This window comes from Delphinus delphis, chromosome 6, assembly GCF_949987515.2.
Source record: "Delphinus delphis chromosome 6, mDelDel1.2, whole genome shotgun sequence".
Classification (NCBI taxonomy): Eukaryota; Metazoa; Chordata; class Mammalia; order Artiodactyla; family Delphinidae; genus Delphinus; species Delphinus delphis.
The window spans coordinates 69729313-69756497 of NC_082688.1; the positions used below are offsets into that span (position 1 = coordinate 69729313).

A 27185-nucleotide genomic window follows, 5' to 3' on the forward strand; every position below is an offset into this window, starting at 1 on the left:
AGAAGGACCTGGAATATAATTTTATATAGTTTTAGAAACACTTGATCTGAGAAAAAAATTTAACAGAAATCTGCTTATGAATTAAAGATTTACAATATAGAATTGGATTTATGTCCTTAATAGGAGTGAAGAGTAATTCTTTTTTTTTTTTTAGAATAATAAGCTTTTCCTACCTGGTAATGGCATTTCTAGAATATAGAACATTATTTTTATAAATTTATTTATTTTTGGCTGTGTTGGGTCTTCATTGCAGTGTGAGGGCTTCTCATTGCAGTGGCTTCTCTTGTTGCAGAGCCCGAGCTCTAGGCACACAGGCTTCAGTAGTTGTGGCTCATGAGCTCTAGAGAGCAGGCTCAGTAGTTGTGGTGCACGGGCTTAGTTGCTCCGTTGCATGTGGGATCTTCCCGGACCAGGGTTCGAACCCGTGTCCCCTGCATTGGCAGGCGGATTCTTAACCACCGCACCACCAGGGAAGCCCAGTGAAGAGTAATTCTATGTCCAGATATTTACTATACTATCTGCCAGTTCATTAGGCTATTTCTATGAATGGTGAGCCAAAAGGCCCCCCCAAGAGCAGCTTAAATTTTGTTGTCGTTGTTTTGTGAAATCAAAGACTCCAATTTGCAGCCAACTTTGTGTGTGGACAGCTGCCATATGTGGATAATCAGTATAGAGTTATGTGAATACCCAACCAGTTAATTCCTATCATAGCATTTTTATTTTTATCACACCTGATTTTTCCTTGTCTGTTTGTCCTGTCACTAGAGTATAAGCTCCATGAGCATGGTGACCTCTTCTGCCTGTTCAACACCGTCTCCACTGTCTGGTAGCTAATAGATACTCAGTTGAATAAATGAATGTGTTTAAGAATATATTTACTTTTTTGGTCAGAAATTCTTCTACTTGTAATAGCAATGGTTAACTCCCTGATAATATTTCCTATAATCCTAGTATTGCATCACAAGGTGGAATTGAAATAAAGCTTCAGTTACTGGTAACACAGCATAGAAGAGTGGCAGGTGTGTTGAGCTTTTAACATTTTCAAAAAGCAAAAAAGTATTGGTTGGAGGGGAGAGAAACAGCACTGGAAGGCACACAACTAGTTTTATTATACATTCCCAAGTTGGCAGAGGCAAAGGTACAGAGGTAGGTTTGTTGGGGGCTACCTAAGAAAATATGCTGATTCTTGAGATAGCTGTAGAAACATCAGAGAAAGGCCTGCATTAGAAGTATGGGTTTACTAGTCATCAACGCCTAAGTAGTCTGTGAAATTATGAGTAAATGAGCTTAGGCAGTGATAGCAATTATGTTAGGGTAATTTTTATTACAGAAAACAATGACTTGCTTCAAGTGACTCAGTATTTACTGCAAGGATTCATAGGTTTCCCAGAAATCTAAGGACAGAAACTATTCTCAACCCTCAGAGTATCAGGAGCAGAAAGATACCAGGCATCAAGACTTTATCTTGCTTTCTGTCTGCCTGCCCAGGGCTGCACTGTATCGATCTCTTCCGTGGATTCTGCTTTTCTCATCAAAGACTGCTTCATCCCTTTCTCTTCTTCTTGTGCTTGTGTGTGTGAGTGTGTGTGTGTCTGTGTGTGTGTGGTAAAAGACACATAACATAAAATTTATCATTTTAACCATTTTAAAGTGTACAATTCAGTGGCGTTTAGTACATTCACAATATTAGGCCACTGTCTAGTTCCAGAACATTTTCATCACCCCAAAAGGAAACCTTGTACTCCCTGAGCAATTGCTTCCATTCCCCCATTTCCCCCAGCCCCTAACAGCCAAAATCTGCTTTCTGTCTCTGTGGATTTGCCTATTCTGCATATTTCATTTAAATGGCATTATATGCCATATGGCCTTTTGTGATGGGCTTCTTTCGCTTAGCATAATGTTGTCAATGTTCATTCATGTGGTGGCAAGTATCAATATTTAGTTCCTTTTTTATGACTGAATAATATTCCAGTGCATGGATATGCATTTTATTTATCCATTCATCTGTTCATGGGCATTTGGGTTGTTTCTACCTTTTGGCCATTATGAGTGGTGCTGCTGTGGAGACTTGTGTACAGGTTTTTGTTTGAATACCAGTTTTCAATTCTTTGGGGTATGTATCTAGGGGTGGAATTGCTCAGTCATATAGTAATTCCATATAATTTTTTGAGGAACTGCCAAACTGTTTTTCCACAGTGGCTGCACCATTTTATATTCCTACTAGCAATGTATGAGGGTTCCAATTCCTCCACATCCTTGCCAACATTTGTTCTTTCTCCATGATTATTATTATCATTATTATTATCGTCCTATTGAATGTGAAGTGATCACTTAGTTTTGATTTGTGTTTCCCTAATGACTAATGAGGTTAAGCAACTTCAACTACTTGTTGGTATATCTTCTTCGGAGAATTATCTGTTCAAGTCCTTTGATCATTTTAAAAACTAGATTGTCTTTTTGTTTTCAAATTTTAAGAATTATTTGTGTATTCTGGATACTGGACCCTTATCATATATACAATTTGCCAATGTTTTATTGCATTCTCTAGGTTGTCTTATCAATTTGTTGATAATATCCTTGGACACACAAGTTTTTAGCACTGACAAAGTCCAATTCATCTTTTTTCCTTTTGTTGCTCATATTTTTGGTCATACCTAAGAATTCATTGCCAAATCAAAGGTCATGAAGACTTACCTCTATGTTTTCTTCTAAGAGTTTTACAATTTAATTCTTATATTGTCATTGACCCATTTTAAGTTAAGTTTTGTATGTGGTGTTAGGTAGGGATCCAGCTTCATTATTTACACCTGAATACCTAGTTGTCCCAGCACTATTTGTTGAAGAGACCCTTCTTTCTCCTATTGAGTGGTCTTAGGACCCTTGTCAAAAATCAATTGGCCATAAATGTTTGGGTTTATTTCTGGCCTCCCAATTCTATTCCATTTGTTATATGTCTATCCTTATATTTGCCAGTACCACACTGTTTTGATTATTGTAGCTCTGTAGTAAGTTTTGAAATTGATATGTGTGAATCCTTTAAATTTTCCTTTTTCAAGATTGTTTTGACTATTTGGGCCCCCTTGCAATTTCATATAAATTTGAGAATCAACTTTTCCATTTCTGCAAAAAAGGTTGTTGAAATTTTGATAGGTATTGTGTTGAATCTGTAGATAGCTTTGAGTAGTATCATCTTAACAATATTAAATATTCCAATCCATGAACTCAAGATGTCTTTCCATTTATTTAGATTTTCTTTTACTTCCTTCAGCAATGTTTTGTACTTTCAGTGTGTGTGTCTTTTACCTTGGTTAAATTTATTTCCCGATATTTTATTCTTTTGGGTACTATTGCATGTGGAATTGTTTCTTAATTTCCTTTTCAGATTATTCATTGCTGGGATATAGAAACACAAATAATTTTTGCTTGTTGATCTTATACCCTGTAACTTTACTAACTTCTCTTTTTCTGTGTATAGGATCACGTCATCTGCAAATAGAGATAGCTTTACTTTTTCCTTTCCAATCTGGATGCCTTTTATTTCTTTTTCTTGCCTAATGGCTCTGGCTAGAACATCCAATACAAAGTGGTGACAGTGAGCATCCTTGTCTTGTTCCTGATTGTAGAGGAAAAGATTACAGTCTTGCATCATTGAATATGATTTTCACTGTGGGTTTTTTCACAAATGCACTTTATCATATTAAGATAATTCCATTCTATTCCTAATTTTATGAGTATTTTTTTGTCATGAAAGAATGTTGGATTTTATCAAAAGCTCTCTGTGTCAGTTGAGATGATCATATGTTTTTCCTCCCTTCATTCTGTTAATGTGGTATATATTACATTGATTGGTTTTCTTATGTTGTATAGCACTTTTATTCCTGGGATAAATCCTGTGTGGTCATCATGTATAGTCCTTTTAATATGCCCTTGGATTCAGTTTACTAGTGTTTTGTTGAGAATTTACACATCTATATACATAACAAGGAGTGGTTTGTAGTTTTCTTTTATTGTGTTGTCTTCATCTAGCTTTGGTATCAGGCTAATGCTGGTCCCATAGAATGAGCTAGGAAGTATTCCCTCCTCTTCTGTTTTTTGGAAGAAACTGAGAAGGATTGGTGTGAATTCTTCTTTAAGTGTTTGGTAGAATTCACCAGGAAAACCATCTGGTTCTGAACTTTTCTTTGTTGGGAGGTCTTTGATTACTGATTCAGTCTCTTTACTTGTTATAGGTCTGTTCATATTTTCTATTTGTTCTTGAGTCGGTTTTGGTAATTTGTGTGTTTTTAGGTGTGTGAATTTGTCCATTTCATCTAGATTATCCAATTTGTTACATACAACTTTTTCATAGCTTTCTCTTATAATCCTTTTTATTTCTGTAAGGTTGATAGCAGTGTCATCACTTTCATTTCTAATCTTAGTTACTTGCATCTTCCTTCCCAATCAGTATACCTGTTATTTAATTTTCTTATCTTATTGTGTAAGCTAGGTCTTCCAATATAATATTGAAATGCCATGGCGAGAAGAAACATCCTTGCCTTGTTCCTAATCCTAGTTTTTCATCAATAAGTATGATGTTAGCTGTTTTTTTTAATAGATATGCTTTATCTAGTTGATGAAGGTTATTTTTTTATAGATAGGCTTTATCCAGTTGATGAAGTTCTGCTGTATTCCTAGTTTACTGAGAGTTTTTATCATGAATGGGTGCTGGATTTTGTCAAATGCTTTTTCTGCATTTATTGATATATATTCATATGATTTTTCTTCTTTAGGCTACTGATGTGATAGATTACATTAATTGATTTTCAAATGTTGAACCAGCCTTGCATACCTGGGATAAGTTCTACTTGGTTGTGGTGTATAATTCTTTTTATACATTGTTGGATTTAATTGGCTAATATTTTCTTAAAGATTTTTGCATCTATGTTCATAAGAAATATCTGTAGTTTTCTTATGTCTTAGTCTGGTTTTGCTATTAGGGTAATGCCATCCTCATGGAATGAGTTAGGTAATATTCCCTCTGCTTTTATCTTCTGAAAGAGATTAAAGAGAATTGGTATAATTTCTTCTTTAAATGTTTGGTAGAGTTCAGCAGTGAACCCATCTGGGCCTGTTGCTTTCTCTTTTGGAAGGTTATTAATTATTGATTCAGTTTTTAAATAGATGTAGTTCTATTCAGATTGTCTGTATCTTCTTGTATGAATTTTGGCAGATTGTGTCTTTCAAAGAATTGGGTCATTTCATCTAGGTTATCAAATTTGTGGGCCCTCCAGCATTGCATCAATTGTAGTTCAGATTTTCTTACCCCAGCACTGTTCCTGCAGCATCCACTCATGAGTCTCTGCTCTGATAAGCCATGACTCCCTGTATTCATCTGCCTGTCTCTCTAGTCTTGGAGGCAGCAGTTTGCCCTGTGTTCTTCCCTTTCTTAAGGATCCAAGAAGAGTTGTTGATTCTTCAGTCTGTTCAGCTTTTTACTTTTATACCAGAGTGGTAACTTCCAAACTCCTTACATGCACAACCGGAAACCAAAAGTCTCTCCTTTTTTTTAAACTTTTTTTAAATTATAAAAAACATTTAAAATTTATCATCATAACCATTTTTAAGTATACATTTATACAGTGTTAAGTATATTCACATCATTGTTAAACTAATCTCCAGAACTTTTTCATCTTGCAAAACTGAAACTTTGTACCCACTAAGCAATAATACCTACCCTTTTTCCCTTCCCCGACCCGTGGTAACCACGATTCTACTTTCCATATCTATTAATTTGACTATTTTAGATGCCAGGTATAAGTGGAATCATATAGTATTTGTCTTTTGACTGATATATCTCACTTAGCATAGTGTCCTCAAGGTTGAGGACATGTAGCATATAACAGGATTTCTTTTCTTTTTAAAGTTGAATACTGTTCCATTCTGTGTATATATCACATTTTGTTTATCCATTTTTCCATCAATGGACATTTGGGTTGCTCTTGACTATTGTGAATAGTACTGCTACGGAGGAGCTGAACCAAGATGGCAGAGTAGAAGGACGTGCTCTCACTCCCTCTTGTAAGAACACCAGAATCACAACTAGCTGCTGGACAGTCATTGACAGGAAGACACTGGATCTCACAAGAAAAGATACCCCACATCCAAAGACAAAGGAGAAGCCACAATGAGACAGTAGGAGGGGCGCAGTCACAGCAAAATCAAATTCCATAACTGCTGGATGGGTGACTTACAGACTGGCGAACACTTATACCACAGAAATCCACCCACTGGAGTGAAGGTTATGAGCCCCACGTCAGGCTTCCCAACATGGGTGTCCGGCAATGGGAGGAGGAATTCCTAGAGAATCAGACTTTGAAGTCTTGTGGGATTTGTTTGCAGGACTTCAACAGGACTGGGGGAAACAGAGACTCCACTCTCGGAGGGCACACACAAACTAGTGTGCACATCGGGACCCAGGCGAAGGAGCAGTGAACCCAGGGGAGACTGAACCAGACCCACCTGCTAGTGTTGGAGGGTCTCCTGCAGAGGCGGGGTGGAGGTGGGGGTTGTGGCTCACTGCGGGGACAAGGACAGTAGCAGCAGAAGTTCTCGGAAGTCCATTTCATCTAGATTATCCAGTTTGTCACTCCTTGGCATGAACCCTCCCAGAGTCTGCCATTAGTTCCACCAAAGAGCCCAGGTAGGCTCCAGTGTTGGGTTGCCTCAGGCCAAACAACCAACAGGGAGGGAACCCAGCCCCGCCCATCAGCAGTCAAGCGGATTAAAGTTTTACCTAGCTGTGCCCACCAGAGCAACACCCAGCTCTACCCACCACCAGTCTCTCCCATCAGGAAGCCTACACAAGCCTCTTAGCCTCATCCACCAGAGGGCAGACTGCAGAAGCAAGAAGAACTACAATCCTGCAGCCTGTGGAACAAAAAACATTCACAGAAAGATAGACAAGATGAAAAGGCAGAGGGCTATGTACCAGATGAAGGAACAAGATAAAACCCCAGAAAACCAACTAAATGAAGTGGAGATAGGCAACCTTCCAGAAAAGAATTCAGAATAATGATAGTGAAGATGATCCAGGACCCTGGAAAAACGATGGAGGCAAAGATCGAGAAGATGCAAGAAATGTTTAACAAAGATCTAGAAAAATTAAAGAACAAACAAACAGAGATGAACAATACAATAACTGAAATGAAAACTACACTAGAAGGAATCAATAGCAGAGTAACTGAGGCAGAAGAATGGATAAGTGACCCGGAAATCAGAATGGTGGAATTCACTGCTGTGGAACAGAACAAAGAAAAAAGAATGAAAAGAAATGAAGACAGCCTAAGAGACCTCAGGGACAACATTAAATGCAACAACATTCACATTATAGGGGTCCCAGAAGGAGAAGAGAGAGAGAGAAAGGACCCGAGAAAATATTTGAAGAAATTATAGTCAAATCCCTAACATGGGAAAGGAAATAGCCACCGAAGTCCAGGAAGCCCAGAGAGTCCCATACAGGATAAACCCAAGGAGAAACATGCCGAGATACATAGTAATCAAATTGGCAAAAATTAAAGACAAAGAGAAATTATTGAAAGCAGCAAGGGAAAAACAACAAATAACATACAAGGGAACTCCCATAAGATTAACAGCTGATTTCTCAGCAGAAACTCTACAAGCCAGAAGGGAGTGGCATGATATACTTAAAGTGATGAAAGGGAAGAACCTACAACCAAGATTACTCTACCCTGCAAAGATCTCATTCAGATTCAATGGAGAAATCAAAAGTTTTACAGACAAGCAAAAGCTAAGAGAATTCAGCACCACCAAACCAGCTCTACATCAAATGCTAAAGGAACTTCTCTAAGTGGGAAACACAAGAAAATGACCTACAAAAACAAACCCAAAACAATTAAGAAAATGGTCATAGGAACATGCATATCGATAATTACCTTAAACGTGAATGGATTAAATGCTACAACCAAAAGACACAGGCTTGCTGAATGCATACAAAAACAAGACCCATATATATGCTGTCTACAAGAGACCCACTTCAGACCTAGGGACACATACAGACTGAAAGTGAGGGGATGGAAAAAGATATTCCATGCAAATGGAAATCAAAAGAAAGCTGGAGTAGCAATACTCATTTCAGATAAAATAGACTTTAAAATAAAGAATGTTACAAGAGACAAGGAAGGACACTACATAATGATCAAGGGATCAATCCAAGAAGAAGATATAACAACTATAAATATATATGCACCCAACATAGGACCACCTCAATACATAATGCAACTGCTAACAGCTGTAAAAGAGAAAATCGACAGTACCACAATAATAGTGGAGTATTTTAACACCTCACTTACACCAATGGACACATCATCCAAAATGAAAATAGATAAGGAAACAGAAGCTTTAAATGACACAATAGACCAGATAGATTTAATTGATATTTATAGGACATTCCATCCAAAACAGCAGATTACAGTTTCTTCTCAAGTTTGCACGGAACATTCTCCAGGATAGATCACATCTTGGGTCACAAATCAAGTCTCAGTAAATTTAAGAAAATAGAAATCATATCAAGCATCTTTTCTGACCACAATGCTATGAGATTAGAAATGAATTACAGGGGAAAAGTAAAAAACACAAACACGTGGACGCTAAACACTTCGTTACTAAATAACCAAGAGATCACTGAAGAAATCAAAGAGGAAATAAAAAAATACCTAGAGACAAATGACAGTGAACACACGGCAATCCAAAACCTGTGGCATGCAGCAAAAGCAGTTCTAAGAGGGAAGTTTATAGCAATAGAAGCCTACCTCAAGAAACAAGAAAAATCTCAAATAATCTAACCTTACAACTAACGGAACTAGAGAAAGAAGAACAAACAAAACCCAAAGTTAGCAGAAGGAAAGAAATCATAAAGATCTGAGCAGAAATAAATGAAATAGAAATAAAGAAAACAATAGCAAAGAACAATAAAACTAAAAGCTCGTTCTTTGAGAAGATAAACAAAATTGATAAAACATTAGCCAGACTCATCAAGAAAAAGAGGGAGAGGACTCAAATCAATAAAATTAGAAATGAAAAAGGAGAAGTTACAACAGACACCGCAGAAATACAAAGCATCCTAAGAGACTACTACAAGCAACTCTATGCCAATAAAATGGACAACCTGGAAGAAATGGACAAATTGTTAGAAAGGTATAACCTTCCAAGACTGAACCAGGAAGAAATAGAAAATATGAACTGACCAATTACAGGTAATGAAATTGAAACTGTGATTAAAAATCTTCCAACAAACAAAAGCCCAGGACCAGATGGCTTCACAGGTGAATTCTATCAAACATTTAGAGAAGAGCTAACACCTATCCTTCTCAAACTCTTCCAAAATATAGCAGAGGGAGGAACACTGCCAAACTCATTCTAAGAGGCCACCATCACCCTGATACCAAAACCAGACACGGATGTCACAAAGAAAGAAAACTACAGACCAATATCACTGATGAATATAGATGCAAAAACACTCAACAAAATACTAGGAAACACAATCCAGCAGCACATTAAAAGGATCATCCACAATGATCAAGTGGAATTTATCCCAGGGATGCAAGGATTCTTCAATATACGCAAATCAATCAATGTGATACACCATGTTAACAAATGGAAGAATAAAAACCATATGATCATCTCAATAGATGCAGAAAAAGCTTTTGACAAAATTCAAAACCCATTTATGATAAAAACTCTCCAGAAAGTGGGCATAGAGGGAACCTACCTCAACATAATAAAGGCCATATATGACAAACCCACAGCAAACATCATTCTCAATGGTGAAAAACTGAAAGCATTTCCTCTAAGATCAGGAACAAGGCAAGGATGTCCACTCTCAATGCTATTATTCAACATAGTTTTGGAAGTCCTAGCCTTGGCAATCAGAGAAGAAAAAGAAATAAAAGGAACACAGATTGGAAAAGAAGAAGTAAAATTGTCCCTGTTTGCAGATGACATGATCCTATACATAGAGAATCCTAAAGATGCCACCAGAAAACTACTAGAGCTAATCAGTGAAATTGGTAAAGTTGCAGGATACAAAATTAATGCATAGAAATCTCTGGCATTCCTATACACTAATGATGAAAAATCTGAAAGAGAAAGTAAGGAAACACTCCCATTTACCACTGCAACAAAAAGAATAAAATACCTAGGAATAATCCTACCTAGGGAGACAAAAGACCTGTATCCAGAAAACTATGACACTGATGAAAGAAATTAAAGATGGTACCAACAGATGGAGAGATATACCATGTTCTTGGACGGGAAGAGTCAATATTGTGAAAACAACTATACTACCCAAAGCAATCTACAGATTCAATGCAATCCCTATAAAATTACCAATGGCATTTTTTACGGAACTATAACAAAAAATCTTAAAATTTTTACAGAGGCACAAAAGACCCCGAACAGTCAAAGCAGTCTTGAGGGAAAAAAACAGAGCTGGAGGAATCAGACTCCCTGACTTCAGACAATACTACAAAGCTACAGTAATCAAGACAATATGGTACTGGCACAGAAACAGAAACGTAGATTAATGGAACAGGATAGAAAGCCCAGAGGTAAACCCACATACCTATGGTCAACTAATCTATGATAAAGGAGGCAAGGATATACAATGGAGAAAAGACAGTCTCTTCAATAAGTGGTGCTGGGAAAACTGGACAGCTACATATAAAAGAATGAAATTAGAACACTCCCTAACACCGTACACAAAATAAACTCAAAATGGATTCGAGACCTAAATGTAAGACCGGACACTATAAAACTCTTAGAGGAAAACATAGGAAGAACACTCTTTGACATAAATCACAGCAAGATCTTTTTTGTTTCACCTCCTAGAGTAATGGAAATAAAAACAAAAATAAACAAATGGGCCCTAATGGAACTTAAAAGCTTTTGTACAGCAAAGGAAACCATAAACAAGACCAAAAGACAACCCTCAGAATGGGAGAAAATATTTGCAAACAAATCAACGGACAAAGGATTAATCTCCAAAATATGTAAACAGCTCATGCTGCTCAATATTAAAAGAACAAACAACCCAGTCCAAAAATGGGCAGAAGACCTAAATAGCCATTTCTCCAAAGACGACATACAGATGGCCAAGAGGCACGTGAAAAGCTGCTCAACATCTCTCATTATTAGAGAAATGCAAATCAAAACTACAGTGAGGTATCACCTCACACCAGAATGGGCTTCATCAGAAAATCTACAAACAACAAATGCTGGAGAGGGTGTGGAGAAAAGGGAACCCTCTTACACCATTGGTGGGAATGGAAACTGATAACAGCCACTATGGAGAACAGTATGGAGGTTCCTTAAAAAATTAAAAATAGAATTACCATATAGCCCAGGAATCCCACTACTGGGCATATACCCAGAGAAAACCACAATTCAAAAAGACATATGCACCCCAGTGTTCACTGCAGCACTATTTACAATAGCCAGGTCATGGAAGCAACCTAAATGCCGATCGACAGATGAATGGATAAAGAAGTTGTGGTACATATATACAATGGAATATTACTCAGCCATAAAAAGGAACAAAATTGGGTCATTTGTTGAGACATGGATGAATCTAGAGACTGTCATATGGAGTGAAGTAAGTCAGAAAGAGGAAAACAAATATCATATATTAATGCATGTATGTGGAACCTAGAAAAATGGTACAGATGAACCAGTTTGCAGGGCAGAAATTGAAACACAGATGTAGAGAACAAATGTATGGACACCAAGGGGGGAAAGTGGTTGGGGGGTGGGGGGATGTATTGGGCGATTGGGATTGACATGTATACACTGATGTGTATTAAATTGATGACTAATAATAACCTGCTGTATAAAAAAAAAAGGTACTAATAGGGAAGGACTCTAAGACACATCAATAAGTGAGAAAAATAAGGTGTAGTAGAACGGAGAGTTATAATATGCTTTATTTGCCTAAAAAATAAGAATGATTTTTCTGCTTTTTGAACTATGTGAATAAATTATTATATAATTTTGAAAACGAAACAAAAAAAAATAAAGTAACTGTTTTACTGTCAAAAAATAAAATAGTACTGCTATAGACTTGGGCATGCAAATATCTCATCGAAACTCTATTTTCAGTTCTTTTGGAAGTGGGATTGCTAGGTCATAAGGTAGGTCTATTTTTAATTTTTTGAGGAACCATCATACTGTTTTCCATAACAGTTCTATTTTATAATCCCACCAGAAGTTCACAAGGGTTCCAATTTCTCTACATCCTCACCAACACAGTTTTTTTCTATTTTTTTAAAAAATAGTAGCCATCCTAATGGCCATGAGGTGATATCTTACTGTGGTTTTGATTTGCATTTCTCTGATGATTAGTAATGTTGAACATCTTTTCATATCTTTGTTGCCATTTGTGTACCATCTTTGGGAAAATGTCTTCAAACTCTTTGCCCATTTTTATATGTTTCTCCTTTTCCCTTTCCCTATGCTTCTCCTTTCTTGACTGTTTGACCTTTTATTGACTCTGCTTCTCCCTGTTTTTCAACTTCTACTAATTGTTCTACTTTTCTTGCTGGCTCTGCATGTGCTTCTCCTTTTTCCTATGCTCCTCCTTTTTGTAGCTGTTTTTCCTTTTGCTGACCCTGCCCCCGCTCCTGCTTCCCCATTTTTCAGGGTCTGCAGATTCTGCTGCTTTTTCTGCCTCTGCTTCTCCTTTTCCTGTGCTTCTCCTTTCTACAGCTGTTTTTCCTTTTGCTGACTCTCCACTTATTTCTCCTTCCCTGTTTTCAGCATCTGCTGATACTTCTACTTTTCTACTGCTTTTTCTGACTCTGCTTCTCCTTTCTCCTGTGCTGCTCCTTTTTCCATGCTTCTTATTTCTGCAGCTCTTTTTTCTTTTGCTGACTCTGCCCCTACTTCTGCTTCTGCACTTTTCAGGGTCTCCAGGTCAGCTGCTTTTTCTGCTTCTGCTTCTCCTTTTTTCCTGTGCTTCTCCTTTTTCCTGTGCTTCTCCTTCTCCCGTGCTTTTCCTTTCTGCAGCTGTTTTTCCTTTTGCTGACTCTGCCCCCATCTCTGCTTTCCCCTGTTTCGGTGTCTGCTGCTGCTGCTTTATCTGCTGATTCCACCCCTGCTTTTCCTTTTCCTGCTGATGCTTTTCCTTTTGCTGATTCTGCTTCTCTTTCTGCTAATGCTGATTTCCCTTCTGCTGCTTATGTTGATCCTGCTGCTGCAGTTACTTCTTCTTGGTCTGCTACTTTTTCATACATCATTTCTGACCTCCTTGTAACTTCACTTCTATATGGCCCTCAATGGCTACTCCAACCCTGGCTTCACCTTATGGCTGCACTTAGAACTGCTAGAGTGTCTCATTTTTTTCAATTTCAAATTACCTCCCACCTGAAAAATAAAAAATAAAAAGAAAAGAACATGGCGCTATGTCACAGATAGCTGGTTAACCTATGGATTAGCTGTTATATCTGGTGCTCACCTGTGGAGCAGTCAGCCATGGCACCGGCTGAGGAGAAGAAGAAGCAGGGATCACATGGGACAGAATGTACCATTTAGAGCCACAGGGACTGAAGGTAAACAATTCTCCTGAGAAGGAGATGGACCTGAGTGGTAGTGATTGTCTCCTTTTCTAGAAGTGGATTAAGGAGTGAGTGAGCAATAAGGCAATAATGTAGAGTAAGTTACTCTTTGTAGGAAGCTGGATGAAAAGACATGAGAGAACATGGAAGAGAGTTAAGTAGCAATGTGGAATATTCCTATCCAGGCAAGAGGGAAAGACTGGAGACAAATAAGAGAGAGAAGAACAGAGGAAGCAAAGTTTCCAGCAAGTGAGAATTGAAAGGTTGAACACAATTGAAGCTGTGATACCAAATCCTTTGAAACTAGTAGAAAGGAGGGAAAGTTGGCATGTTCCAGTTTCATGATGCTGTTGAAGTATTTTATTATTTTTTTCCTTTCTGTTGCAGGTCCTGAATCTGTGCCTCCTTCCCTTCTCAAAGTTGTGATGAAACCCATAGCAACTGTTGGAGAAAGCTACCAGTATCCTCCTGTGAACTGGGCTGCACTCCTCTCTCCACTTATGAGGCTAAACTTTGGTAAATATCATGTTTTTAGGTCTTCAGACTCTGCTTTTAGGATGTGACCTGAATAGAAAATTGTGTGTCACAATTGGTAGTGACTGGATGGATGTCTGGGTACTTGAGGTTTGTCTTCTTGGATGGGACAGCTGGGTTACTTTTATTGAGTCACTTTCTAAATAGCTGAGGGGGAGGGGAAGGAGGTTTGAAGACACAGACCAGATGCACTCATCAAAACAATACTCGACTGAGATGGTGCATGTCTCTGGGCGTGTGGTGCAGGTCCCAGAAAGCCTGGTTTGATGGTTATCAAGCTGCATTTTCAGAACTCCAGGTTTCAAGGAAATGCCCTATGGGATGCTGTATTAGTTTGCTATTACTGCTGTAACAAATTACCACAGACTTAGTGGCTTGAAACAACACAAATTTATTATCTTATAGTCCTGTAGGTCAGAAGTCCAACATGGTTCTCACTGGGCTAAGATCAAGATATCAGCAGAACAGCATTCCTTCCTAGTTGCCCAGGGGAGTGATGTGGCCTGAATGTTTGTGTTCCCTGAAAATTCATATGTTGAGAACCTAAACCTCAATGTGATGGTATTAGAGGGTGGGGCCTTTGAGGGTGATTAGGTAATGAGGGTGGAGCCCTCATGAATGGGATTAGTGCCCTTATAAAAGAGGCCCCACAGAGCTCCCCAGTCCCTTCCACAATGTGAGGACACAGCAAGAAATCAGCAGTCTGCAACCTAGAAAAGGGCTTTCACCGGAACCCAACCATGTTGGCACCCTGGTCTTGGACTTCCAGCCATCGGAACTGTGAGAAATAAATTCCTGTTGTTTATAAACTACCCAGTCTGTAGTGTTTTGTTATAACAGTCCAAACAGACTAAGACAGGGAGAATCCATTCCCCTTCCTTTTCCAGCTTCTAGAGGATGCCCATACTCCTTGGCTTGTGGCCCCCTTTCCCCATCTTCAAAGCAAACAACAGAGGGCTGAAGACCTCTCATGCTGTCATCTGTCTGGTTCTCTGAAGACAGGAAAGGTTTTCCATATTTAAGGATTCATGTGATTAATGGGTCTATTTCAGTAATCGAGGATAATCTCCTTATCTCAAGGTCTTTAACCTTAATCACATCTGCAAAGTTCCTCTGCCATACAAGAGAACATATTCACAAGTTCTGGGGATTAGATATAGGCATCTTTGGGGGCCATTATTCTGTTTACCACAGGTACTTTGTGGTGAGAGGCAAAGGGAATGCACATCTCAGTTTGTCCACAGCAACCTCTAGTATGGAGTTAGAGTGTTAGCATAGGCAAATTTAGATGCATGTATTTGCCCCCCACCTCCAAAAAAAAAAAAAAAAAAAAAGAGGGAGAACAACTTTAACAGTGCTAGAAATTGTATATGTGTGTGTATTTGCCATGAGTGCTCTTTTACAGTAGGTGCTTACTTACATATGATATACAAAAAGATTTGTATACTTTATGTACAGTTTAAGGGATAATCAAAGATTATTTTGACTGAACACAATTTTCATTTGAATGCTTTCATTTGAACCTAATCCTATATAAGATATGATCTCACCATACTATGCTTCCAGATCTCACCATACTATGTTTCCAGAAAAATATGTTCCCCTGCCCCTCCCCTGCTTTTGTGTGCTATATGGAAGATGTTGGTGTTTTAGTAAAAATCCTTAGTAAAAAGAAGAAAAGGTCTGGTTGGGAAGATGCATCTGCCGACTGGGATCAGGCTTAAAAAGACTGGGTCACAGAGAACATGGATACATCTCTCAGGCCTTCCAGATTTGTCTATGTGCTGAATGTAAGATGGAGAGGAGAGAAAAACAGAAATGAGATTTTTAGCTAGAGTTTTCTCAAATTTTTAATAGTATTTGAGTGTTTAGGTTTGTCTAGACATCACAAGAGAACTTTCCTGAGCTATTTCAAGATCCTTGCCAGTTCCAAAACTCAAGCCTCTGATACAGCGGGTACGTTCTTTTGCTTCATAACTAAAAACGTCTCTTGAAATACCTTATGGTTTGCTGAAGTTCCATTACCTTTAGACATCACACACAAGTTCTTTTACCTTTAGATGTCTGATTTGAGACATTGAAGACTGAATATGAGTTAAGAGAAGCAGCTATATTACAGATAGTTTTTTCCTTTCTTCTTTTTCAGGTGAAGAGATTCAGCAACTGTGTCTTGAAATTATGGTGACCCAGGCTCAGTCATCCCAGAATGTCGCTGCACTGTTGGGAATATGGGTGATGCCACCACTGATCCATGGTCTGAGTGTATGTAGTAATTAAGGATGTTGAGCAACAGGAGGATATGGTTCTTTTGGGGGAGATCAACATTCATTTGTGTGTGAGCTCTCAAAGTCAAGAGTGGACTTCACAGTGAGGACTTGACACAGTGAGGACTTGACAATAGCTGGACAGCAAATTGGAAAATTGTGGGACACAGAACTCTGCCATAGCCATCACCATTCATGCTTTCAGCTGCCATTTATTACAAGAAAAAGGGACAGTGATGATCAGAGATATTAAAATTCCTTTCTCAAGACCATACAGGTAGAAAGTTGTACAGTTATTGGAACCTGGGTTTGTTTATATGATATGCAGTCATTTCAGCAGGTATTAAAAGAAAGGCAAATCCACACACACTGGATAAATGATCCCTCCCTTTCACAGAAAGGCAGCAATTAAGGCGAGCCTTGAAGGCTTGGTAGGATTTCATTAGGCATCAAGTTAGAGACACAAGGGAATGTAAGTGGGAAGGTGTATGTGGAGAGAGTAGAACATCTCTGCCAATGGTGTTCAGCTTGAGTAAAGTGCTGAGGGAGAAGTGATCTAGCCTGGTATTTATGATAGAGGGGGCCAGCACCTTCCAGGGTATAGAGGGGGCCAGCAGCTTCCAGGGCATAGAGGGGGCCAGCACCTTCCAGGGCACCTTCCTACCTTCTAAGGGTAGGTAGGAAGAATAGGGTGAGATTATTTAAAGATGTATAATTTTGGGTACATTTCAAGGTAGGACCCCCCAAAAAACCACATTCCATGATTCCTTAGAGGTTTACCAATTAATTATAAGCTAAATGATCTCCTCTTCGTTATTCTTCTATTCTAGGAGGCTTTAATTCTTTGAGGATAGTGCAAAACCCTCTTATTATTTCCTCAGTCTTTCTGGCTTTAGTCTCTACTCTGTACTTCTTTTTTTTTTTAAGCTTTCCTACATCTCCTGATTCTTTTTAATTGAAGGTCAGTGTTACTGAGGTCTGCGTCCTTTCCATCAGCTGTTATTACCTGTCTGCTCCAAACAGCTCCCATTTAGCTACCACTTAATGAGCACTGGTTATGTACCTGCTACTGGTAAGCACTCAATGAGTACTTTCAGACATCAGATTTAATCTCTCTTCAACCCTGACAGGCCAATTTTTTTTTTTTTTTTTACAGCTCTATTGAGTTGTAATTTATATTCCATAAAATATGGCTATTTTAAGTGTATAATTTGATGGGTCTTAGTACATTTATATATTTTCATCCATCACCAATAATATTTCCATCACTCCAAAAAGTTCTATCGTGCCTACTTATAGTTAATCCCCACTCCCAATCTCAGACTCAGGCTACTACTGTTCTTTTTGTCTCTATAATTTTGCCTTCTTTAAAGAACTTTCATATAAATTTAAATTTCATATAAACTTTAGAAATTCTTTAGAATGGAATTGTACAGTATTATATCTTTTGTGTCTGGTTTATTTCACTTTTGAGAAGTAGATTTTATTCCCATTTTATAGGTTGATGAACAGAAGCAACTGGAGGTTAAGCGAAGTTTACATAGCAAATAAATGGAAGAGTCGGCTGACTCAAAAGCCTGTGTCTTGAACACTGTTCTGTTAATGCTTCCTTCCTTTTGAATCATCTATAATTCTAACAGCCTGTTTTTTTGATCTCAGACATTTTTCTAGGTTTTAGTTATCCTTCCATTTCTCTTTTAGATCTGTCCTATTTCTTTTTTTTTGCATTTGTCCTTGATTAGGAACCTTTCTTATTATCTTTGTTAATTAACAAATTAAGTTTGTAAATTCATTTTTTAAATTATGTACCTGCTCATTTAAAAAATGATCTGAAATGGCATGTTTTTTAATATGAAATCTTCTGTAACTCATGAAGCTACATTGATCTTTTTTTGAAATATACTGGTTTTTGTCAGATTTTATTTTTTAAAGCACTTCTTTTAGACTTGCTGCTCCTTTAGTATCATACTTAATGTTTCTAAGAATTTTTGAAGCCTGCTTTCTCAAAGTCTGTGGCTCACAGCTATCATTAACTATGCCCCTTCTTAGCGCTCCTGAACTCTTAAGATGCTATGGTCAGTTCCATATGCTTGGCTGGTTCTTCTTTGCTCAGAAATGGCCCCAGAATGCCAGTTCCCCTCATTATTTCTTTATTCTTCCTCAGAAGAAGAAATGAATAATAATAGATATTCTGTTTAGTCGATTTCCAGCAGTTGAGCCTTCATCTTCAGGAGCTTTTCTTGCCAGAGAATGTGACCTTTTAAGACTGAATAGCAACTGTCATGTTCTTTTAGAAGTAGCATTTTGTTCCCCTCGCTGAAGAGATCCAAGGTTTAAGCTGAGTAGTTCACAGATGGATTGGCAGATACCATATATCCACACGAGTCACCCTGGATCAGAAGTCACCGCAGCCGCTAAAATTACATGCATCGGTGGTCCATTAGACCATGAAGCTGTGGGGAAATGAGGGTCTAGGAAACAACCTGAACTTTTTATGTTTCACCTGAACCTTTTATCTTTCAAACACAGTGATGACCTAGAGGTTTTGAGCATTACAAACCCAGACTTGCCTGTTTACATCTGACCTCTTCTGTTTTGCTTTCAGCTGAATATCAAGAAATACCTCCTGCTATCTGTGCCTTCGTGGATAAAACACGTCTCTGATGAACAGATCGTGGGTTTTGTTGAAAGCTTGATGGTGACAGTTTTTAAAGCAGCTTCCCCACTCTCCAAACCTGAGTTATGCCCGAGTGCCTTACAGGGTCTGAGCCAGGCCATGAAACAGCCCAGCCCTGCCTACCACCTCTGGAGTCTGCTCAGCAAAGCTACTGGGAAAATTTTTGACCTTCTGCCAAATAAGATTCGGGTGAGGAACAAAAATATTTACATTCCTGACAATTTATGTTTGGAATTTTTTAAAGCCTTTTGGCAAAGCAGGGAGGTATGTTTTAAGAATGTGGTGGGAAGGCTAGCAAGAAATAACCACGTTCTTCACTAAGAATGTTTGCTTCCAAGATCTAAATTGAGGTTGAATATTTAGAACCAAAGTTTTGAGCACGCTCAGAAGCAGGTTAACCAGTGCGGCACCAGAAGTTTGCTCTTAGGCCTTTTACCAAATGCCCGTAGAAGATGAGCACGTTCAGAAATCCTTACACTTGGACTTCCCTGGTGGCACAGTGGTTAAGAACCCGCCTACCAATGTAGGGGACATGGGTTCGAACCCTGGTCCAGGAAGATCCCACATGCCATGGAGCAACTAAGCCCTTATGCCACAACCACTGAGCCTGCACTCTGGAGCCCATGAGCCACAACTACTGAAGCCCACACGCCTAGAGCCCGTGCTCCGCAACAAGAGAAGCCACTGCAACGAAGAGTAGCCCCTGCTCGCTGCAACTAGAGAAAGCCCTGGCACAGCAAGAAAGACCCAACGGAGGCATAAATAAATAAATTTTTAAAATAAAAAAAAAGAAACCCTTATACTTTACACCTGGGGAGTCCTTGGGCGTATTGTCTGACCCACTATTTACATCAAGTGACTTAATACTAGCCTTGCCTCTCCCCCAACAGACTTCTGAAATGTAGTTGTACAAAAAAGTTAAAAATCCATTCGGAATGATGGGTTCTGATAAGAAGAAAATAGTACAGTCAAACAAAATACACGCAATAACAGGAAAGATGTTTTTTATTTTTTTATTTATTTTATTTTATTTTTGTGGTACGTGAGCCTCTCACTGTTGTGGCCTCTCCTGTTGCGGAGCACAGGCTCCGGACGCGCAGGCTCAGCAGCCATGGCTTACGGGCCGTCTTCCCGGACCGGGGCACGAACCCGTGTCCCCTGCATCAGCAGGCGGACTCTCAACCACTGCACCACGAGGGAAGCCCGAAAGGTGTTTTTTAAATGATAAAAATTGGTCACAAGTTTTGGCTTGGTTAAAATTAAAATCTCATCAGCTGCTGTTCGTGGAGATAAGCAAATCTAATGATTTTGTCAGAACATTGAGAATATACGTGTTATTTTACACTGTATTTTGACATGCTTTGGATTTTTCTTTACCAGAGAAATGATCTAGAGCTGTATATCAGTGTAGCAAAATGCCTCTCGGAAATGACAGACGATGAAGCCAATCGGGTTGCCCAGATTACTGAGGTAATAACATATCTATGTGTCTTTTTATTATTGAGGTGGAGATTACAATTGAGATGATTATAGTATCCTTTTGGCTGAAGCTAGCTTTGCTTCATATTTGTTTGCTACTGGATAATTTCAGGAAACCATCTTTTTCACTGTGGGGTCTCATGTCCAGCCTAGTATGGTTGGATATGTAGTAGTATATAAATGGATAGATGAATGAATAACTTTTCAACCTAATTAATCCCACTTTGTCAAGAACATTTTAGTGTTACTGATGAGCAAAAATAAGTACAGGACATCTTCAATACAAAATCCACAAGAATGGAAATATTCTGACCAAAGAACTTTCTGGTGCATGGTAGGCACATTTATTTTTCTTCACCTGATACTTATCCTTTTGAAATGAAGAAAGGTGGCTGATTGAAAAACAAACACTATTATCACTGACACAAGATAACAAGTACCTCTCAGACCCATACCGAATCAAAGGATGAATAAGCGAAAAGCAGCATAAGCGTAAAGTTGCCAGATTTAGCATATAATACAAGATACCTTGTTAAATTTGAATTGCAGATAAAAAATGAATAATTTTTTAGAGTAAGTACATCCCAATGGGACCTACTTATTCAAATGGCATCCCTGCATACCAGGTAATACCAAAGGTCTAGAGGACTGGGAGCCCTCACATCATGGGTGGTCATCTTATCATTTATTTCACTATATGGCAGATTGGCCTGTTAAGTTGAATCCTTGAATCCTCTGCATTGTATAGCTGTGATGCTCAAACTGTGGCCGACGGACCCACAACATCAGCCTGGCAAGTGATGAGAAATGAAAATTCTGGAGTCTCACTCCAGACTTACTTGATCAGAAACCCTGGAGGGAGGCCTAGTGGTGTGTGTTTTAACAGTCCCTCCCGGTGATTGTGGTTCATCCTAAGGTTTGAGAAGCACTGTTAGAATATTTGGAATATCGGCCTTTTGGAGATGTTTGTTTTAGGCAAGGATAAGCGGTATAAGGAAATGCTTGAGAGAGTGGACTCTGGAGCCTCACCACCCTGGTATGAAAGCCAGTCTCTCATTCACTAGCAACGTGACATTGGTGAAGTGTCATAACCTCTCTCTGCCTCGCTTTCCTGATCTATAAAAGGGAGATAATAGCGCCTACCTATTAGGGCTGTTTTGAGAGTTAAATGGCTTAATCCATGTTAAGTTGTTGGGCAAGTGCCTGACCCAAGGCAAGTACTCAGTAATAACTTATTATCATAATTATTACGTTCATGTAATTTATTACAACTTATTATATTCATGTTACATTGTTCGAAGTAATTAATATAATGTACTTTGGGGTACCTAGAGCTAAAAGTTGCTGTTATTCACTTGGGTTTCTAAAGTGCCATTCAGAAGATTGTCACTAGAACATTCTAAATCCTGTTCTGGTGTCCCCAAAAGTTAATGTGTTCCGCTGAGCCCTTGTTTTCTATTCATTTCTAGAAAGAACACAAGTAAGAAGAAGGTACAGGTGAAGAGCTCAGACTCCTTGGGTTTCAGCTCTTACTCTCTGTGGCAGTAAGCAAGTTGCCTAACTTCTCTGCTTCAGTCTCCTCATCTGTAAAGGAGAGATGATAATAGTAATCTATTGCTCAGTGTTAGAATTAAATGCGTAATTCAGTGGTCCTCAAACTTTTTGGTCTCGTGACTATGTTAGTGTCTTAAAAACTATTGAGGACTCCAAAGAGCTTTTATTTATGTGGATTATATCTGTCAATATTTACCATGTTAGAAATTAAAACTAGAAAAATTTTTAAAATATTTACTTAAAAGTAATAATAATAAACCCATTGCATCTTAACATATGTAAGAAAAAACTATTTTCCAAAAAACAAATTAGTGAGAAAGTGGCATTGTTTTATTTTGTAAGTCTCTTTATTGTCTGGCTTAATAGAAGACAGCTGGATTCTCACAGCTGCTGCTTCATTCAATCTGTTGTGATGTTGTTTGGGTGAAGTATGTGAAGAAAATCCAGCCTCACACAGATACGTAGGTGGAATGGGGAAGAGTGTGTTAACAGTCTTTTCTGATAATTGGGGATGTCTTTCTTTGATACTGTACCAAAGCTCAGCAAGTGTTGGTTTCTTATAGGTTAGTTGAAATGTGGAATCTGAAACCGTATCAGTGAACTTCACATACTCTGTTACATTAAAATCCATTGGTCCATTGCACTCTGGGTCTTTTACCAATGCATGATTTTGTAAGATATTATTGCAAGATTTGTAAGCTATATTGGTCATTTGGAAAATACTGAGTCACTAGATTTTGAAAATCTTCCAAATGTTGGTAAATTTCATTATAAAATATCAAAACATCACATTTGTCAGTATCACCAGTAACTTCATCAGAAAAGTCTTTTATGTATCTGCTACTAAAGTCATAGTAGCAGATACAGATTTTCCAAAAATCGAATTTTCACTTAAAAGCTCACATTTTATCATTGGCAATAAATACTGTCAAGTATTTTCCTTGAAGTGACAGCCTTACTTCCTTCACTTTTAAAAAATAATCAAATAGTTTTCATAACCGTAGTTTGTCCATCAATTATTCTTTTCAACTAAATGGCGTTCCATGAGTAGAGTGGCTATTTCAGCTCACAGCTCACTCTCACAACTTTCTCCTTGAGATGACCATCACACTTGGGGATGCAGCACAAGTTTTTTATGCATACTTCCCATTTGGTCATACAGAATATTACAAAGATGGACTCAAGGGCAGAGGTTTAACAAAACTAGTAATTTTTATTGTTTAAAGGATATTTTAAATGAAACTAGCTTTTTAAAAAATTGCAAGTGTCAGTGAAAAATACAATGAACATTACTACAGTTTGGGGTCTTATTATGAATATAGTTTGACCTCACAGACCCTCTAAAAGGGTCTTGGGGTGCCCCATAGGTCTGTGTACCACCCTTTGTGAAGTGCCAAATTAACACAGGTTAAGTGCTTAGCATGGTGCCTGGCACATAATAAGTACTGTATTTGTTAGTTATCATTATTATTATTTGTGTATCTTTACTAAATATCCTCACCAATTAACCCCTGAAATCATTTATGGTTTTTATGAGAAAACAGGAGGTGACATTACAACCATCTGTCTGTAGGTACATTTTAATATAGCATGCAGGCAGGTAGGTCACACAGTGCAGGAAACGAACAGTTTTAGCATTTGGAATGGTAATCAACTTCAAACTCACCCTTTCTCTTTTGCCCTTGCCCCTCACCCTTTCTCTTTTGCCTTGCCCTATAACAATTTCAGTTAATTTAATAGTAACTGAACAATTTACTTTTTTGCAGAACAGCTTAGAAAAGGCTGCCTTTGTCAGACTATACTTGGTCTCTCAAGGACGATTCCCCTTGATGGGCTTGACTGATGTGCTCAGTGTTGCTATTCGGCACCATGAAAAAGACACACTGGCCTGGATGATACTGCACAGCTTATACCAGGCACGGATTGTGAGCCACGCCAACACCGGTAAGGCCAGCTGGAGGCGAACATCAGGAACAGAAAGATGTACCTACCATCTTTTAGGTTGTAATTGTTTCCTCAACTTAACTAGTTTAGTGCTTCTTGACACAGGCGAGGCCTTGTTACCCCACATGAGTAGCACCTTGGATAGAAACCAGCAATTACAGCTCACAACACCAACTCTTTGGAGGTGGGAATGAATTCTACTGGTGACTTTTATCTTGTCTTTGGCCCTCCAGGCCCTCAGAGACATCAACAAGTTTATCAGGTTGATTCTGCCTGCTTCCTTTCTCAAGCAGATGGATGCTGATTGATTCTCCCTGATGTTTTCATGAAACGGCTTTTGGGTGGTCATTTTACAAAGGGAAAAAGAAAGCAGCAACAACAAATTAGTTATTCTATAGAAGAACTTCTCAGGAGTGAGAAGAATAAAATCTGGACACCCTTACTACGTCCTCAAGCCAGAAGCTGCAGGCATGAAGCTCTGCTGATGAATGGTGCAACTTTTAGACCATTTTAGACTTTATACTTTAATAATCATCTAAAGAGGGAGCTCCCTCATTTCTCCTCCATGCCTTTGGTCATATGCTTATAATTTCTCAAGTCTACATTCAGGTCCTGAAGGCATCTGGCTTCAGCAGATCAAACATGGCTGGGAAGCCCTTGTGACCCATCATCCCCATCTCTTGTATCTTGAAGGCTTTGAGAGAAAACTGACAAATACAATTGTAATACTCTTTGCAAGACTGTGTAGGAAATTTTGATTCATCCTCCTCTTTGGCAACTGAGAGAGTTGTCTCATGTCCACAGTAGCGCCAGCCCAGTGAAAAGTGAACCTGTGATGAGAAATGAGATTTTTTACTCTAACTCGAAAGTGTATTTATCAGGCAGAAAACTAGCAGGTACTCCCTATTAAGCATGACGATACATGAAGGAAACAAATGTGATATTGCCTTTGGTCCTAACTAGCTGGCGTTCAAATTTAGTTACCATTTTCTTCTCATGCACTAAATTTTAAGATGTTTCCAAGTAGTCTCTGCTGTGCTGAAAATCCTCATTTTTTTAAAGGAAAAATTAATATTTATGTTGATGTTTGTTCTCCAGTTAGCCTGTAGTAGCTGTGTTTTGTTTTTTGTTTGTTTTTAATGTCTTTAGGCTAGGTATTCTCTATGATTTTTGCATAAATTGGGAATATTTAAGCAAGGGAAGACTATAAAAACAACTAGTTATCAAGGATTTAACATTACTAACTAGTTGGCATGCCCAGTTTCTCCTAGTGTGTTTTCATGTTGAGCAACTCCAACAAATGCATTTCACCATTTTATCACAGATTTGAAGAATAAATTAGCTTTTAAAAATAAAGACCAAAATATGGCCATCTGATGTGAATAGTATCAAAAACTCTCTCACGGGTGAGCACAAGTCTCAGGTACCATAAAAGGACTTGAAACTGTCGCACAGAGTCCTCGGCGGGTGTTCTGCTTTAGTTATGACGGTAATCGCTGATCTGTTGTACACTGCAAAGGAAAACCATGGTCTGGTAAGAAATATCCTTCTGTTTCAGGCGTGTTGAAGAGAATGGAGTGGCTCTTGGAACTGATGGGTTATATCAGAAATGTTGCTTACCAGTCAGCATCTGTTCAGAACGTGGCTCTTAACGAGGTAAAATGTAGAGGAGCCATTTGTGGCTTCCTTAAAATATAGAGGATATTTACTCTCCCAAAAGAGGAACATGTTGCTGCTTGAAGCTTTCCTTCCTTCCTTCCTTTTATTTTTGGGAAACAAGGATGACAATTATCTGACGTCACAAGGAAACGGATGTTCTTACCAGGCTTTAGGAGATGCCCATGGCTGCCCTTTGAAAAATATTTTCAACAGAACCACGTTCCTTGACAGGCAGTACACAAAGGATTCTAGCTGGAGGGGGAAACTGGGATCCTGTGTACTTGGGCTGGACCCCACAAAGACTGGGGTACAGGGCTCTGGCCTCCGCACTGGCCCAGAGCACGGCTTCAAACACCTGGTTTGGAGGGGTTCCTGAAGTGTATCCAAGTAATCTCTGTTTGTGCCAATACTTAACATGCATATATTGGAGGGAAATTTTCACCCCACCTGCAAAATGACCTATGACCCAAAAAAGGTTAACCACCACTAGTACTGGGTGAGTAAAACAAAAAAAGATTAAAAAATGAAGGACAGCACTTTCCTACTCTCCTCATTTTCTTGACTCAGCTGCCCAATGTGCATTTTTTTTTTTAGTATTTTTTCCATAGCCATGTTTCATGGGTCTCCTGTTTGCTGTGTGAGCAAAATATGCATAACCTGGGATGTTGTTTGATATTCTGCCCAGCTCTTCTGCAGAGTTGTGTGTCTTTTTGAAATTTTCATTAGTGAGATTAGGCATTTTAAGAGATTGATGGGTACTTTAAAAAGTTTTTTTTTGAGTTAGCATAATCTTTCCTCTTTTTATTCTGATTTCCAGTTTGTATTAACCTTCTCTGCTTTCTTACAAAGTCTTTTGAAACTTAGAAAATACAGATAAACAGAAAGAATAATTTAAATCATAGAAGTACAGTAACTCAGAGGTAGCCCTTGTTACCACCATTTCTACAAGTGTCTAGATTAGACTATAAAATCTAAATGCATGGATTCTAAACAGATTTTTTTTAATGCATGTGGAGAGTCATTTTTTGTTTCTGTTTAAATACAGAATACACTATACATATTTTTGAAAATCAGTTGTGGCCACATAATAATAAACCTAAATACCCCTGTCTGTATCTTTCTTAATTAATTTTTAAATCTCTTTGAAAACACCAAAACAGAGGAATGTTTGGATCTCAGTATGATTAGGTGTTAAATAAATTATGTTTCTCTTGAAATGTTAGAACGCTAATAATGAAACTATTGGGCCTTCTGTTCTCACAAAAGAGGATCCTTCAAACCTTCTGAAACCCCAAAATGTCTCTTCATTAAGCATGGAAATAGTTTGCTATTCGGTCCAGTCCCTCTTCTGGGGTAGGGGTGGGGCAGGCAGAAGGTTTGAGTGAAGGGGAAGATAACATCGCCTCATGATGGGGGCTGTGTACGTGAACATGTGTTACTTTGCATTGTTAAAGCATGTGACCTGACCTT

At 38.5% G+C, this 27185-nt stretch overlaps 2 protein-coding genes across 12 annotated transcripts in view; one reads left to right on the forward strand and one right to left on the reverse strand.

Moving 5' to 3' along the window:
• Nucleotides 1-27185, forward strand: part of FOCAD (focadhesin) — a 313993-nt gene that overhangs the window by 281307 nt on the left and 5501 nt on the right. For 9 of the 11 annotated variants that reach the window (XM_060014801.1, XM_060014800.1, XM_060014798.1 and 6 more), the window contains 6 exons: nucleotides 13992-14120; nucleotides 16285-16400; nucleotides 19008-19268; nucleotides 20460-20549; nucleotides 23879-24056; nucleotides 25615-25712. In XM_060014801.1, the coding sequence (XP_059870784.1) occupies nucleotides 13992-14120; nucleotides 16285-16400; nucleotides 19008-19268; nucleotides 20460-20549; nucleotides 23879-24056; nucleotides 25615-25712 (872 nt within the window). Of the gene's footprint in view, nucleotides 1-13991; nucleotides 14121-16284; nucleotides 16401-19007; nucleotides 19269-20459; nucleotides 20550-23878; nucleotides 24092-25614; nucleotides 25713-27185 lie in introns of those variants that run through there. The other 2 variants (XR_009519883.1, XM_060014804.1) reach the window with 2 other exon arrangements.
• HACD4 (3-hydroxyacyl-CoA dehydratase 4) overlaps nucleotides 1-27185 on the reverse strand; it is a 95941-nt gene that overhangs the window by 3718 nt on the left and 65038 nt on the right. The gene's annotated exons all lie outside the window — the stretch shown is intronic.